The sequence below is a fragment of the Balaenoptera ricei genome, chromosome 1, assembly GCF_028023285.1.
Source record: "Balaenoptera ricei isolate mBalRic1 chromosome 1, mBalRic1.hap2, whole genome shotgun sequence".
NCBI classification, from domain to species: domain Eukaryota; kingdom Metazoa; phylum Chordata; class Mammalia; order Artiodactyla; family Balaenopteridae; genus Balaenoptera; species Balaenoptera ricei.
Window position 1 is genome coordinate 19,477,045 of NC_082639.1, and position 16,070 is coordinate 19,493,114.

General features: G+C 55.9%; 1 protein-coding gene across 1 annotated transcript in view; it reads right to left on the reverse strand.

The window, feature by feature from the left end:
• RUNX3 (RUNX family transcription factor 3) overlaps positions 1-16,070 on the reverse strand; it is a 61,234-nt gene that overhangs the window by 22,208 nt on the left and 22,956 nt on the right. Inside the window, exons 2-3 of the mRNA XM_059895759.1 lie at positions 4,759-5,030; positions 2,726-2,882 (exon numbers count right to left, since the gene is read on the reverse strand). Of these exons, the coding sequence (XP_059751742.1) occupies positions 2,726-2,882; positions 4,759-5,030 (429 nt within the window). The remainder of the gene's footprint in view (positions 1-2,725; positions 2,883-4,758; positions 5,031-16,070) is intronic.

Sequence of the window (16,070 nt, forward strand, 5' to 3'; positions counted from 1 at the left end):
GGCAGGGCGGGGACCTTGGCCCTAATCACTGCAGGAGAATGACTTGGTTTCCTTCCCTTCCTTCTCTTGGTTTACACCTTCAGGCTTATCGTGAGAGCTCTGTGGTGGTATTGTGTGTACGCCTTGTACGGAAAGCTGTCTTCTTGGAATTAAGACAGATTCAAGGAATAAAATGCAAGGAAACAAGCAGAAGTTTCCTTCTGGTTTCTTAGTTCTGGCAGAAGTCAGAGAGCCAGGGAAAGGCTCTGAGTCCCAAACCCCAGCCTGTCCTGACTCCTAAAGTGGCCCAAACTGTCTGTGTCAACCACGGATCTGTTCCTCAGAGGGAATTTCCCAGTGGGCAGGAGGGCCACAGCAGATGCAGAGCTGCATGCCACAGGACCCCTGTGTCCTCCTTCCTCACTGCCAGCCGCCTCCACTTCTCCCACTCGACACTTCACACTTTCTGGGTTTCCCCCACCCCCGCCCAAACCACACCGTAATCAGAAAATCAGTGACTGTCACCATTCAAAGGGACTGCAAAGATCTCCTCCAGCCCCAGGCATTTGAAGTAACAAAATCTCTGACCTGTATCCAGCTCTCAGCATGTGCCAACTGATATGCTAGTACCCGTTTCCTTAATGCTCACAAAAATCCCATGAGGTAGGTAACATTATTATCCCCATGTTACAGACGATGAAACGGAGACACAGAGAGGTTAAGCCATTTGCCCAATATCATCCAGCAAGTCACTGGCAGAGCTGGGACTGAAATCCAGGTCGGCTGGTTGTAGAGCCCAGGCTGTTGAAGACCATGAGCCTCCAAGGTCTGAAAGTGCCGTCGGGTTCCACGGGCATCGGAGCGCCCACTCAGGCCTCTTCTGCCTCCCAGGACCACTGAGACTGGCAAGAGAATGGCTGTGAGGATGTCTCATAAACCCAGCCTCCTGCATCTCCCAGAGCCATGACCCCAGCCTCAGCCTTGCCTGCTCCAAGAACACGCTGCTACACAATGCTTTGGAAACCTATCTCCCTCCCGGCGGGCCTTGCAGGGTGGGTGCAGGTCTGTGGGTATAAATACCAAAAAGAAATCGTTTTCAGCAGCAGAAGGGCCAGGCAAGATCTCAGTAACACAGAGAATCACCGTCTCTTCTCTTTCTGGAGTTCACCTCCCAGAAGAGGGTGTAGGTGCTTTACTGGGCTCCCAAGACTGACCTCCCCTTCTGCTGCAGCTGTAGGGGGCCTCCCTCGCCACCACCATCTGGGCCGGCGGACCTGGCCACCACCCCACGGTCCAACTGCATCCAAGCAAGCTACCACCAACCAGTGGCGAGCGACTCTCCACTCAGGGCTGGGGCTGGGATTAAGTTGCAAAAGGCTCGAGAGATTGGGGATGACAAAAGGGGCTTGGAGACTAATTAGGAGCAGCAATGAAAGCTTAATTCATAAAAGCAAACATTTTCCATCCATCAACCTGCAACCAGTTAAGGGCAACGTCTGAAAGAAATCTGGGCGTGGGGAAGGGAGCCAACAGGAACAGGAAATGTTTGAAAGAATGTAAACTATTTCAGTTTCATAAAAAGTAACAAGTAAACAGTTATTACATGCAAATAATGCCCTGGTTTTAATTAATGCTGAAAAGTCAAAATATGTTTGACATTTGTATGTATACACTGAGCGGCTGGAGAGGAAAAAATGGTGCCCAGATGCCCTTTTCCGAGCAGGACCGGCGGCTCAGAGGGAACTAAAACCTTAAGCAGGTCTTGTTTATTGGTGATGAAAAGTACCATTCTGCCTCAGCCTCTGTCGCGACTGGAAGCAGAGGGAACCTAGCTTACTTTCTTAAGCGGGAGGGGCCGGCTGATGCTTGGGAAGGACACTCCCCACTTTTCGGCAGGCTGGTCTTAAAGGGCCAGCGAGCCCTCAAGTCTCCATTTCGCCCCAGCAGGGGTTCTAGAACTTCTCCACCCAGAAGTGATGATGGGTTTCAGGTCCCAGCAGCCTCCCACTCAACAGCCCCTGGCAGCAGCCACAGCGGCATCTGGTCCTGCCTTCCTTCATCTTGCCTGAGGAAGATCAGACAGGCAGGGTGGCACACCAGCCATGATTCTAGGGTGGGAGACGGCAGCCTTCAAGCTATGCTTTCCAACATTCAGCATCCTGCACTGCATTCGTTTCTTTTCTAAACCACCTTAAGGCTCGAAGAACTGGTGAAACTGTGGCTTCAGGAGACCGCAGCTGGGGAGAGGCAGCCTCAAAGTGTGGGGGAGATTCCACCCCAGTGGGGAGAGTGGCTGGGGTGCTGGGGACCTAAAGACCAAGGATTTGTCTAAATCAGCCTCGAAGCATCCTGCCAAAAAAGACTGATGAGGCCCCATTTTGAAGACAGGGATAGTCCACTATCTTCTCCCAGCATCTTTTGTGAGACAAGGGTGCTTAATCGGGAAAGAGGGGAGGTGTGGAAGACTTCACAAGTTAGTAAACCCCAGAAATGGGAAGAAAATTGTGTCTTTTTCCGGCAAAAGACCCTAACTTTCTTCACATCCTCAAAAGGGTCTGTAACACCCTAAGGGGGTCCAAAACGCTGTTTTGATGCTTGGGAAGGACACTCCCCACTTTTCGGCAGGCTGGCCCTGAAGACCTGTTTCTGGGGCTGCCACAGGGACCCCAAGGCCTCGCTCTCAGCTTCCTTCTCCCCGCCTTTGCCATTGCCAAAGTCGGGCTGGCGCGGTCTCCCTCCCGCTCACCTCGCCCGCTGCGGCCCACGAAGCGAAGGTCGTTGAACCTGGCCACCTGGTTCTTCATGACAGCCGAGGCGTTGCGCAGCTCAGCGGAGTAATTCTCATCGTTGCCCGCCATCACTGTCACCACCGTTCCGTCTGGCACGTCCCCCAGAGCCACCACCTGAGGGCATGGGGGCAGGGGGACAGCTTAGGAAGGTAGGGGAGGCCAAGGAAAGAAGGGGAGGAGCTGGGCGGGCAGCTCCCCTAGGTCCCAGGCGCACTGCAGATTTTTCAAATGCGGGTTGGAGAAGAGGTTTAAAAACAATAGCGACCTGCCCCCCCAATACAACAAAAATCAAAAGACAAAATCTCTACCTTCCACACCCAAATCCTAGATCAACTGGTTAAGTTACGTCCTGAACAATTTATCCTTTCAATGAAATTTAATCTAAGTGAAAGCAGTGAATGAGCGCAGGCAGTATGCTGTGGGGTGCAGTTCCTCTCTTCCCTTCGGCTTGAGCAAAAGAGGAATCAACACGCTCCTAGCAACCAAGTCTCTAAATGAAAATAATGTCATCAATAATAACGGGACTGCTCCCCACATTCAATTAATGCCAGAGCCCTTTGGGGTACAAAATTTGGTCCTGAAAGGCAGCCCAGGCCCAGTTTATCTGCCTCTGCAGAGCCTGAATTCGTTATGGAGGGAAAATGCAAAATGCAAAACAAACTGGTGTTTTCAGAGGGGTTGTCCAGAAAACCCCTTTAAAGTGAGAGAGGGGCTTTTGACAGCAGGAGGACGCACCTGCTGGGAATTGCAGGATGGGGGTGGAGATGCCCCCCCTAATACAGTCTCCCCCACGCCCCCACCCCAAGGAGCATGGGGAGGCAGCTGCCTTTTGAAAAGGAATCAGACTGCAAAGGCAGTCACAGCCATTTAAACGTGGCCACCGCGTGCAGGGACTAGGGATCCAGATGGTAAAAATTTCAAGGAGAAAATGTTTGGGGTCTGATTAAAAAGGCCAGATTTCCTGTCAACATCCTGTCTTCTTTTAATTTCAAAGATTCCTTTTAAGCTCCAAGTGACAGTAAAACCTCCGATCTGAGGATTAAAGTCACACGGGCTTCCCCCTCCCCCTTCTCCCCGGGAGATTTTCCCCACTGGTATTTTAAGATGTCACCCGGGAGACCTCAAAGAGCCACTCATTCCTTTTTCCAATTTGGAGTCGTCTTAATGGGACCAAGGACGGCCTCAGCTGCCAGGAGCCGCTGTTTCCAGCCACCTCAGGCACCCGCCACCCCCAGCCGCTGGCCCTTCCTGCCTTGCCCTTTCTCACGGCAGCTGTGAGAGGTTTAGGGGAAAACCAAGGCGTTTTCGTTTCATCTCGCTGCCCCCTTAAAAAAATGAAAATGAAACAGTCGCCTACTCCCCAGCAAAGAGAAAAAGCTCCTTTGAATGACTGGGGGTTGCCAGGGGTGGGAGCGCCCCCAGTCTCTGCCTGACATTCGGGATCCCGGCCGCAACCGTTTAGGGTTCGTTTAGGCCCCCGATCCCGGCCTAGAGCCTCCCGGTGTAAAATTTCAGAAGCCGGGAGTTGACGGTGTGAGCAGGAAGTGTTTCTGAAGCAGTGCAGAAGGAGGGGTGCTGCTCCTCTGAGAGGCGGGTAGGCCCTCTCCACCCTCCACACCCCGCCTCCGGTGTCCTCGCCCTGGTCCCGGGGCTCCTCTGCTCCGCTGCCCGCAGGGCTGTGTCCGAGGGATCCGGGCTGGGGAAGAGCGAAGCCCCATCCGCCCGTTTCCGCATCAACGTCTCTCCGCAGGGCTCCCCAAGGGTGGAGGGGCCAAATCCTCTAAAAGTCGTCCGTGTCGGGTGCATCCAAGAAGGAACGCCTAAGTCCCCGGCCGGAGCGCGCAAAGAGACCGAAAGCGCCCGTGGCTCGGCTGCTGGGCTCTCGCCGCGGGGTCGCGGGCACGTCCCCTTCCCTCCCTTTCTGGGGCCCTGGCTCCAGCAGCTGAGACGCCCGAAGGCGCAGGGCCGGTGTCCTCCCGCCCGCACTCACCTTGAAGGCGACGGGCAGCGTCTTGTTACAGCGCCAGTGCGAGGGCAGCACGGAGCAGAGGAAGTTGGGGCTGTCGGTGCGCACGAGTTCGCCCGCGTGGTCCGCCAGCACGTCCACCATCGAGCGCACCTCGGGTCGGGCGCGCCCGCCGGGCCCCACGGCAGCCTGCGCGCCCAGCGCGCCGCTGTTCTCGCCCATCTTGCCGCCGCCGCCGCCGCCGCCGCAGGGGAAGGCCGTGGAGGGAGGTGTGAAGCGGCGGCTGGTGCTCGGGTCTACAGGAATACGCATAACAGCGGCCGTCAGGGCACCGGGCGGGCGGCGGCGGCGCGGCTCCCCCGGGGGCGGCTGGCGCGGGCGCCTCCTCGGCCGCCGCTGCCGCGAGAATCGGGAAAGCAGAAGCAGCCGGGCCGAGGCCTCAGGGCGCAGGGGGCGGCGCCCGGGGACGCCTCGCCTGGGCCCGCCAGCCGCGAGGCCTCGCTGCCCCGACGGCCGCGCAGCCGGTCCGCTAGTCCCGCATCCTGGTCGAGCGGCCCGCGTGCGGCCGCCCCTCGCGGCGATTCCGGTTGCCTTGGCCGCGGCGGGGCCCGCGCGGGCTGTGCAGCCACCGCCGCCGCCTCCCGCCCCCGCAGCCCGCTAGCGGCCTCCCCACCGACTCCGCGGCCGCAGCCCCAGAGCAAATCCTCGAGAATCAAGTGGCGGTGCCGAAACCGCCTGCGAGGAGTTAGTACCCCGGGGCCCGCGGGGGCGGGGCCGGCCCGAGCGACGCGTTGTGCAGCCAATCGGAGCCCCCATCGCGGGCACCTCGGCAGCGCCCGCGGGGGAGGAACGGGGACCGCCGAAGGCCGCCCAACGGGGAGGGGCGGAAGGCTCCGCCCCGCCGAGGAAGCCCGGGGTTGGGGCCCCCCAGCGCGACCGCCCTGGGCTCCTTGAGAGTTCTGGGGAGCCGGAGCCGAGGCTAAGAATTTGTTTAAAACGTCTAGTCCCTACAGAGGCTCATTTGCCGCCGCCTCCTGACTCGGGGGCTGCAGCTCCTCTTCTGTCTCCCCTCCCGGCCGCCCGCAGCCAGGCCTCCCCAGCTCCAGCTGCTTTCGGCCTGTGAAGCTTGCACCCTCAGCTGGGGGCCGCGGGGGCTTCAAGGCCGGTGACATCCAGCGGGGAGCTGCCCCAAAGTGGCTTCTCACTGCCCCTACCTGTCCCGCAAATTATTTTGACCCAAGAGCCTCCACCGCATAGGAGATTACGCGCGAGCCAGAGGCCTCTGCAGCTCCCAGCTCTGCGCGACTTTCCTCCCGGCCTCGGTGGCTCCGGTGCCAACCTGGGGACAGAGGGAAGGGTGTCCCTTACGCGCCCTCATCGGCTTGGGGGCGAGTAACCCCATTCCTCTCCGCTCTCTCCTCAAAATAACTTTCAGGATCGCGCAGGCCTCGCTGCGTCGTTCTTCGTTGTGGCAGCCTGAGGGTCTTCGAAAAACGCGGTGGGGCCTGAAAAACGCGAGTGTTTACCCCCGCCCCCCGCCGACCCCGCGCGCATATAAACACTGTCCTGCATCGTGGAAGAGGACGCGAGTCCGTGGTGAGAGGAAAACTGTGCAGAGAACGCAGGAATGGCTGCAAAGCTAAGGGCCCCTTCTTCCAAAGGAGGGAATTTTCATCCACCATGTGGATGCAGACTGGCCCCCGCGGGTCCACGCCCACCTCTTCCCGGAAGGTGCGCTTGGGCCGCGCGGGCAGGGACCAAAGACAGCTCTGCCGAGGCACTGCTCGCCGGCCCTGGGTCCTCGCTCCCACTCCTGGCCGCGTGGCCCAACCATTCCCCGGCGGCAAGCAGGCAAACAATCCCTCTCCCGCCTCCTAGGCCGGGCGAGCGGGCGTAGGGACAGGCTACATCGAGGAGGGGAACTGGAAAGATCAAGCCGCCATTCACACTGGATTATCGCCCCAGATGCGCTCCCTGGAGTCTGGGGAACGAACGCGTGCAGAGTCTCCCCTCCGTTTTGCAGATCGGGTTGGATATTCGTTGTTTCCGGCACTCGACAGGTGCAAAACGACCGATTCCAAGCCTCGGGAGCAAAGAAGCATAGGATCCGACGGTGGCTGCAAGATCTCGCCCTGGATCTGACCCCGGCCCATCGCGCGCCATTTCGTCGTTGCCAAACGAAATCAAGCCCTGCGTCCGCTCCAGGGAGGACCGGCTCTGGCCCAACCTCGACCACCTGGAGAGCTGATCCCCACCCCTTTCGGAGCCTCACGTCAGTCCCTCGGGCCATTTAGAGAGCAGGGACGACGAAGGTCCCTCACTGGACCTTTTTATAGAGCCTACACGTCGGAGTTGCAGATCGCCGGGGCTCAGGCCCGCTCGCTCACGTGAGCGCTGGCACTAGCCGCAGAACTAGAAGAAAGTGAGGAACCGGGACCTTGGCGCATCCAACCTCTGGGAGCTTCCCGCCAGGTAGGGCCCGGGGCCAGGGAGGACGGGCGACGCCGCACTGCCCTGGAGCGGCTTTGGGGCCAGGACCCGCTGCGTCTGGGGTTCGTAAATTCGATTTGTCGAGTGGTTTTGGTTTGCAGCCATGCCCTTACTTGTCTCTCCGCCTGATTTCTCCCTCTTATCCTACGGCGGGTTTACAAATGGGTTTCCTGAGAATAGGACTCCTGTGGATCTTGGCACCTGGCACAGGACCCGTCATGGCTCCAGCCCTAAGGAAGGCGCTCGCTGCCAATGGGCGCCAGAACTAGGGAACCTGGGTTGTAGACGCAGGAGGTCGCCGGGGCCGCCGGGGGAGGAGCAGTTCCGAGATCCACCGCTAGTTGACACCTGCACTCTGCCAGCCGCGGAGATGCCCCGACAGGCTCTGTGCACAGATGTGCGCCAGCTGCGGTCCCGCGTTCAGGCGCCGCCGGCCGCCTCCTGCAAGCTGCCCCTTCTGGACAGACCTCCCGCCCGATTCCTCACCATCTGTGCGGCTACGTATCGGACAAACCAATGGCTTTGTGGTAGACCAGAGGCTGCCCTCTCCGCCCGCTATGGACAAGGACGCTCTCTGCCTTCGCATCTCGGACACCGGAGGGCTCCTGCGCCCTCCGACCCGCTGCAGAACGTTCCCTCTGGCAGAAATGCACAGTACTTTCCTGTCCTGTTCCGGGGCACCGGGGTTGAGGAGCACTCACAGAGGAACAGACCAGCTCTTTCCCAATTTCAACCTAAGGCAAACCTACTTTGTCCCCACCCCAGACTGACGAACCTAGAGTCACACCTCTCTCTCTCCTTCTCTTCCCACCCCCTCTCTCCCCGTTTTTCAAAGGACAGTTACAGTTGGAAAGCTCCCAGTCCCCAAGCTGGGACACCCAGTTACCCTCTCCCTTCCCCATCTTATGTGGACCGTCATCTCCTCTCCTTCTTCTCTGGAACCGATGGACAAACAGCCCACCTAAGGGAACGCCAAGTTGTCCGTAGCAGGGGGAGGAAGCCAGGAGGTCTGGACCTACCTTGGCCCAGAGCTGGGTAAACAGGGACACAACCTGGAGCCTGCAGAGTCTGGATTCTGGGAGCCACTCCTCCCGCCAGTGTCCTCCACCCCTGGAAGGGGATCCATGGGGTCAGAATGACCCTGCGTCGGGCACCCTCCTCCTGCTGCAGGAGAATGTCTAGGGGTGCGCTCCTAGTGCACTCCCGGTAGTGAGGTGCCTGCACGTGTGTCCCCTCCCACCAGAGAGAGCGCTTCTGAGGGCAGGTCTGATTCCTAGGGAGTCCCAGTGCTTGGGGAGGGGTGAGGACCCCCCAGCTGTGCCAGATAGTGGACGTTTATGCTCTGGAAAACCTTCTAAGAGGTCCGTTGGCTGTGGAAGGAGCTTTGGTCTGCAGTTCCACTGCCTGAGTTCTTCTACCACCTACCGTGATCGAGGGAAAACTGCTTAAAACCTCTCTGAGCCTCTTCTATTTCGTCTGTAAAGCGGGGGTAATAACAGTGGCCTCCTCATAGAATTGTGTGTAAAGTCCTTAGCACAGGCCTGGCACATAGGTGGTGCTCCATCCATTCAAGCTGGCACTGTTGTTTATACTAAAAAAAAATAAGTCCTGATCACCCCTTGTCTGGGGCCTTTGGCAAGTCCCTTCCCCTCTCTGGGCCTCACATTTCCCATTTGTGAAATACCCAGTTCCCAAATTCAAAGCTTCCCCAGACTCGGAACCTAGTCCTTGGCAATCCTGGCCACCTTGGTTCTCCTGGGGGCGGCCTGGGGGAGCTAAGGAATGTCCAGGCAGAGACAGCTTGCAGGAGGGTTTTCCAGCAACCATCATAGGGCTGCCGGTGCCTGAGTCTTGAGGACTCACCTTCCCCTGGGCTCTCAGACCCTCACTCTGGAAACCCACTCGCCTCACTCCCTACCTCCCCACAGACACTTTCCCAAGTAGAAACTGGCCTCAGCCAGCACTGTCAATCCCCACGCCCTCCCCAGGAGACGGCTGTTCCCTTTATCCTGAGTCTCATGGGAGCCCTAGTCCAGTGAATGGACAGAGGACAGTCATCTAGAAGCTAATGGTTTCTCCCAGGCCGGCCTCCACACCCGCTCCAGAGAGACCCATGGTGAAACCTGTTTCTTTCCTAGTGCCCTGGAACCCAAGGTGGAATGTTCCTGTCCCTCACTGAGCCTCAGTTTCCTCTTCTGTGAATGGAGGTCATTCTAATTGCTGCATTTCACAATCTGGAGGGGAGGGGCATTGTGTTTCACCGTATCAAAAATACCATCAATTGTTCCATGTGAAAGAAAAAGAAAGAGAATGCTGCTAATTAAACTAGGACTTGTCTGTATCCTTATTTCAGATATATATTTATACATAGGTAAGTTTTATTATATATGCTACCTATATATCATATATTAAAATATACATATAGAATTAGTGAGAAAAGGTCATGAGAAACAGTAATATGGTTGAGGGGTTGCTGCCTTCGGAGTTGGGAGCTTTCACCCCAGAGAATCCATCTCTGAGGCGTCCCTCCTGGGCAGCCTCTCAGGAGGGCTCCTGCTGATGGGGCTGGAGGAGGAGGACAAGTGGCTTCTCAAATTGCAGAGTTGTTTTTTTTTTTTTTCTCTCTTTTGGAAAGGGCCAGACTCTGAGGGGAGGGAGAAGGAGCTGGGGAGAGCATGGTGAGTAGGACACAGCTACAGTCTCTGCGGTTAACTGGCTGTAACTTTTGCCCAGGGTCTGCACCTCTCTGAGCCTTGGTCCCCTGGACAATAAAGTAGGAAGAGCAGTAACAGCCATGTTGGCTGAGGTGTTATCAGGTCCAGGCCCTGTGTTTGGGCTTTAAGTGCGTCTTTCAATCCTCATGTGTACGAGGTAGGTGTTACGCCCATTTAAATGAAAAGAAACATTGCTCAAGGTTTTCCGGGCTAAGGAGGACAAGAGCCAGATTAAAAGCTCAATCTGACTCAAAATTCGGGGAGGAGGCACCTCAAACGGTTATATACGTTCCTTCCCCCTCCCCCCACCAGTGGTTAAATGAAGAAATGGGAAGAGCCCAGGGTACAGATATTGAAAGAGCTCAGTACCGTTAGCTGTGATGATGGTAGGGGAGCTAGAGGCAATAAAATTTGTTAAACAGCAGTGGACTTGGAAATCAGCAGACCCTTCAGAGTCCCGGAAGCGGGTGCAGGGCTTGTCCGCTCCCACAGCCTGCTCTCTTTTCACCTCGGAACCAACTCTCCTGTGAGGAGGCTGACTCAGCTGTAGTCCCCAGTTTACAGATAGGAACACTGAGGTCCAGAACGGGGAGAGACTTGACCTGAGTCACCAGGGAAGAAGGGAGCCTGGGACGGAGCTCCTGCAAGGCCAGGGGGCAGCACCACAGCCGGGCGGCCTGACCTCCGCCCACCCTGCTGGAGCCCGAAGATGGAGCCCCGAGCCAGGGCTGCAGGGCGTCCCTCCAGCACCCCCTCCCAGCCAGGTGCGGCCCATCGCTCCAGGAGAAGTGCCCCGTCTCCCTGCAGGCCTCACTTTCACCAGCCTTCTAGGCTTTGGGCCGGCTCTCCGCAGTACCCCAGATGATTTTCACTGTGACCCCGGGTTGGAGCCTCAGGCGGTGCCGGCTCCCTCTTGCCCCTGCAGCCGCGGAGCCCCCCACTCCCACTCCCACCCTGCTGTAGCTCCCCTGGGAGAGGGTGCCCAGCTTTGGGAATGCGAGAGGGAGAACGGAGGGCAGAGGGGTGGTCTCAGCACAAGCCTGGCCAGGGGAGAGGAGGTGGCCCCATCAGTAGCCAGGGAAGTGGATTCTGGCTTTGGCTTCCGCCACTGGGTCTGGTCTTCCTACCACCCTCCCTGTTCCTCACTTTGGTCATCTATAAAACGGAAATAATTCTGGCAGAACGCTGTGGTCTATGACTAACAATTGCCCTAATTGATTGGACTCCTGCTGTGTGCTGGGAGTGCTACCCCAATTATCACTAACCCTTATGAGGCTTCCACAGGGTAGAGATTTTGTTTTCTCCACTTTACAGGTGGGAAAATTGAGGCTCAGAGAGTAAAGAGCTTCTTCCCTTTGGGCCTCAGAACCTGAGAGGTTCAAACAAGAAAGGCTTGAGGGCTCTTCTTTTTTTTTGCAGGATCGTAGTTCCCCCACCAGGGATTGAACCTGGGGCCACAGTTGAGTCCTAACCACTGGACCACCAGGGAAGTCCCTCGAGGGCCCTTCTTTTAACATGACTCCTTGACACAGAGCAGGGTTCTGTCTCTGCTCTGCTGGCTGGTCACAGTGCCTCCATCCACAGCACTGGGTGGGTGCCAAGCTCCTTGCTGGCAGAGCCATCAAATCAGAGGACTCTTCTGTTGGGGGGCAGGGAAGAGCAGGAGAATGGTGAGAGGGGCCTGGGTATCTTGGAGCCCAAGAGGGCTTCAGGGAAGGGCGTGGCCTTTCCCCAGGCCCAGGATGGAGCTTCCGCTCTGGCAGTTAAGGAAAGGGCTCTTCTGAGTGGCTGTTGCCTCTTGCATCCCCTATAGTAGAGGAAACACAGGAGGGCTTTCAGGTTCAAAATGCCTCCAAACCTTAATCAGGTGGCAAGAATAGGAGTCCAAGAAATTGGTAGTCCCAAAACCAATTTTTCCAATAGGATTGGAACAGGGTTAGAATGCTGAGCTTTATTAATCATTACTGACAACAGTTAAAGTTCATCTAGCCTCACAATACTTTTATGAGGGAGGTACAGTTATCACCCCCATTTTACAGGTGAGAAAACCGAAGATAGAGAGGTTAAGTAATTTGCCCAAGGACACACAGCTGGGAAACTGTGGAGCTAGGATTCCCACCAGGCAGCGTGGCCCCAGAGCCCACGTTCCTGACCACCACTCTCTTGTTCTCATGGACCAGAATCAGTTGCTTGAAGTTACAGTCATGGAATAGAATTAGAATCCTGGCATGAGAATTGTGGGCAGGATTCAGAATTTTATAATGTCAGACTCCTCAGGGCTCTGAGGTATCATAGCCAGATCTCCTATTTATCAGATGGTGGAACCAAGGCCTAGGGAGGGGAAGCTGCGACTCAAGGTCACAGCTTTGGCCAGGGGCAGAGTCTGGAACTCCCTCTCACTGCCTCCCACTGACTGTGCCCCAGGGTATCTTTCTCTCCACGCCACCTCCCCCCATGCCTGCCCACCCAGGGCCTCCCGGGCCCAGCCAGTCCCATTAGGGATTTTCCATCGCCCCAAAAAGGTCCTAATGACTATCAGTCCTTGTGAAGCCTTAATTAATCTCAGAGGCCGATGGCTCTGAGGAGACTGGGGGCTTTGGCCTTACGCAGATGAAGATTACGGCTCCATTTCATGTGGTGGTAGAGGAACGCCTCAGACATTCCTGCCAGCAATAAAAGCCACATGGCTTTCAAGCGTCGCCCTTGGAAAAGAAAAAAAGCGCAGCCCTTTGCGGAAAGAAATCAACTATGTGCTGTATGCATGGCATGAGATAAAAACGGGGCAGAATGAGGTGGAAAACAGTTGGTCTTTTATGCAGCCTCCGACGGCCACCGAGAGTGGCAGGGCCCAGCGGTCGTGATCCCAGCTGCAACCCCGGGGAGAGGGGTAACCCTCCGCATGGTGGTAGAAGCCACAGTGGCAGGGCCTCAGCCCCTCAACCTGAACTGAGTTTGAGCCGCCCCAGATGTCCCACAGGCAGGGCCAGCTTCCTGGGCCCATGACCCATGCAGTCCCACAAAAGGGCCTTGCACTTGGATTCATGCTCTGCCGTCACTGCCTTGACATTAATACTTTTTGAACAAGGGGCCTGCAATTTCATTTTACACTAGGCCCCTCAAATGATATGACTGGTCCTGTCCACAGGTCACCCCATCAGCCCATTGCCTCATGTCTCCTGGCCCCTTCCATGTGCTCAGGCCTGGGGAGAGTGTTTTTTGAGCACCTATATTGTCTGAGGTGAACTTTAAAACAACCTCTTGAATTGGGCAGATGTGGAAACTGAGGCTCAAAGAGGTTTCCATGTGGCAAGGAAGCCTAGATTTGGACTCAGGTCCCTCTGACTCCAAAGCAAGTGTCTGAACCACTCCCCATTCTGCAGTCTTTCATGTTCACCATGCCCAGTGGGGATGGTGAGGTACACGGTCAGGCTTTTTTATTCCCAAATAACAGAAGGGATAATTGAGGCCTGACAAGTGAAGGTACTCATGGTCATACCCAGTCAGTGGGGAATGGGTCCCTCGGTCCTGGACTGGACAACAGTGGACCTGGGCCCGGACCCCTAGGGCTGAGGGGGAGGGGTGCCCCAGTTTTATAGTTGTTTGTTGCACTTGTAAATTTATTAGCTCTTCTGTGTGGGTCATTGCCTTGAGTCTGGCCTTGGATGTAGTGGGAGTCCTGGCCCCCCTCCCCAGCTCTCTGTCCTAAACATCTAGAAGTCCTTCTTTGTGACTTCCTCCACTGTTTCATGCTCCAGTTTTCCTCTGCTACCCTCATTGGTTGGGGAAGCAGTTGTGCCTTATACCTTGATAAACTCCAAGGGCTTCCAATCCTCTATGAATCATAGAAAGTTGGGGTTGAATGGAGCCTAAAGGTGGTCATGACTTATGACCTGGCTGCTGGCCCCAGGGGAGCCGTCCCCTTATTCCTTGCTGGGTAACCTCAGGCAAGCCCCTTCCCTCTCTGGGCCTCAGACACCCCATCGGGGAGAGAAGTGTATTAGCCCACACTTGATCCCCAGGAGGACTGTCCATCTTCAGTGTTCTAGAATTCCATGTTAATCTATGACTGGGGAAACTGAGGCCCAGGCAAGGTCATAGACTTGCTCAAGGTCACACAGGATGCTCACTGGCAGCTGGACCCACCTCTGAGGCTCCTGCCTGATAACCTAGCTTTTCTCTGTGCAAACCTGTGGAGGGACCAACTCTGGTCTTGTCCTCCTTCCCCAGCTCCACAGGCCACCATGGCCTGTCAGGGACCTTAAGTGCCCAGGTCTGGAAGCCTCAGCTAAGGGTCCTCTTTAGGAAAAAATGTGCCTGGTGATGGTAATGTCCTTTTTTTCCCACTCACATTTAGGTTGTGTCATTGTTTCCGTAATAAAGACCTCTATTCCAGGTGTTATAATTTGGCTAGAAAATGGGGAGGAAGGGTCAAACTGTAGGACCCAAGGGGCAGGTGAGGGATAGAGCGCTGGAAAGCCGGGAGAAGAAAGATCTTACTGGACCCAAGGCACACAGGGTACGTGTGTGCACGCGCACACACACACAAACACACACACATACCTCTTCTCATGGGCACACTCACGCAGCACACATGCTCATTGGCACACTCTCACACACACTCACTGGCAGCTCACACTCACACATCTATGTGGACAAGTCCTCATGGAGCCCAACACTGCTAGGTCACAGCCACACATGTAAACAGTTAAGTGTATGTGTGTGCAAAGACGCTCACAAGGAGACACATCTGTCTGTGTCAACACTCACAGACACATTAGTGTAGACGCGGATAGGCCTCAGTAGGCACACGTCAAGTGTATGTAGACACAGACCATCCTGTGGACAGAGCTACATGCAAACTTTGAGGCAGGTGTGGAGTAAGGGCTCAGAGCTTGAATTTGTTCTCTAGCTCAGCTCTGGGAGGAGTTGAACCCTGGCTGTGGAAGTTTCTGCTTCTTCTTAGTTCAGGGACATTGACTCTCTAGGTGGTTTGTGAGCCCGGGGCTTTCAGACACTTCCCCCGTATCTGACTGTTAACCTCCTTCCCTCCCAAATGTTCCACGGAGGTGAGGGGAGCCTGCCCTCTTGGTCCAGAAAAAGGTGGCTGTTATATGAGGGCTGCAGGGAGGGTCCCTGAGGCAGCCTGGGCTGGAGGGCAGAGCATGAGCCTGGGGCCCCAAAGCCCTGGGGTCAGGTTCAGGCTGACAGGCCCTGGACATGACACATCACCTTCCTGAGCTTCAGCCACCTCACCTGTAAAACGGGGCAATTACTGCTGCTCAAAGGGGGTCGTGAGGGGGCTTCTGGCTCACATGGGAGCTCAGAAACAGCAGCTGCCACAGCCTGACCACCCCTGGAGGGCGAGTCACCCTGAGCCCCCTCTTTTAAGGCCTAGGTGACACCCCCAGGGACCTCAGCATGGGGAAGAGTATTGAAGCCATGTCATTTGATGAACTGTTAAAGCAACTGGGAACTTTGTCCTGGGGAAGAGCAGGCCTGGGGCTGAGAACTCTGCTTTCAGATCTCTGAAGAGCCCGTGCGTGGCAGGGGACCACACGAATGCTGGGGATGGAACTATGACCAGTGGCTGTTGGGCTCCGTATGAGGAAAAGAAGCAGAGACAGAATGAGACATTCCTCTAGAGGTAGAGAGCTCCCCGTCATGGGAGGTATTCAAGTTGAGGCCAGGATATTGTAGAGGGAATTTAAATGTTGGATGGGGCTGGAGGCTGGACCAGGTACCAGTGTCTAGCTTAGGTTTGGCTCGTAGTAAACATTTATTGAACAAATGATAGAGTGAAACCAAAGTTCCATTTGTGACCTGACAGTCTGTGATGCAGGGTCTACCAGCTCTGAGTTCTCACCCTGGCATCTTTACCTGCTAGTGTGTGACCTTGGGCCTCCTCAAGCCTCAGTCTCCTCATCTGTAAAATGGGGAGAATTGACCACCTTCCATGCTCTTCCCTCCAAGTAAACTTTAGTAGTTCAATAGCTCACATCTTTTATTGCTGCCTTTCGGTTCATTCCAAAATGACTGCTCTTATAAATAGAAAATGACACTGAAAGCAGAAAGCATACAGACAAGCAAGATGATGGTTAACACAAAGACCAGGAGAGTGGTTCCCCTGCCCCG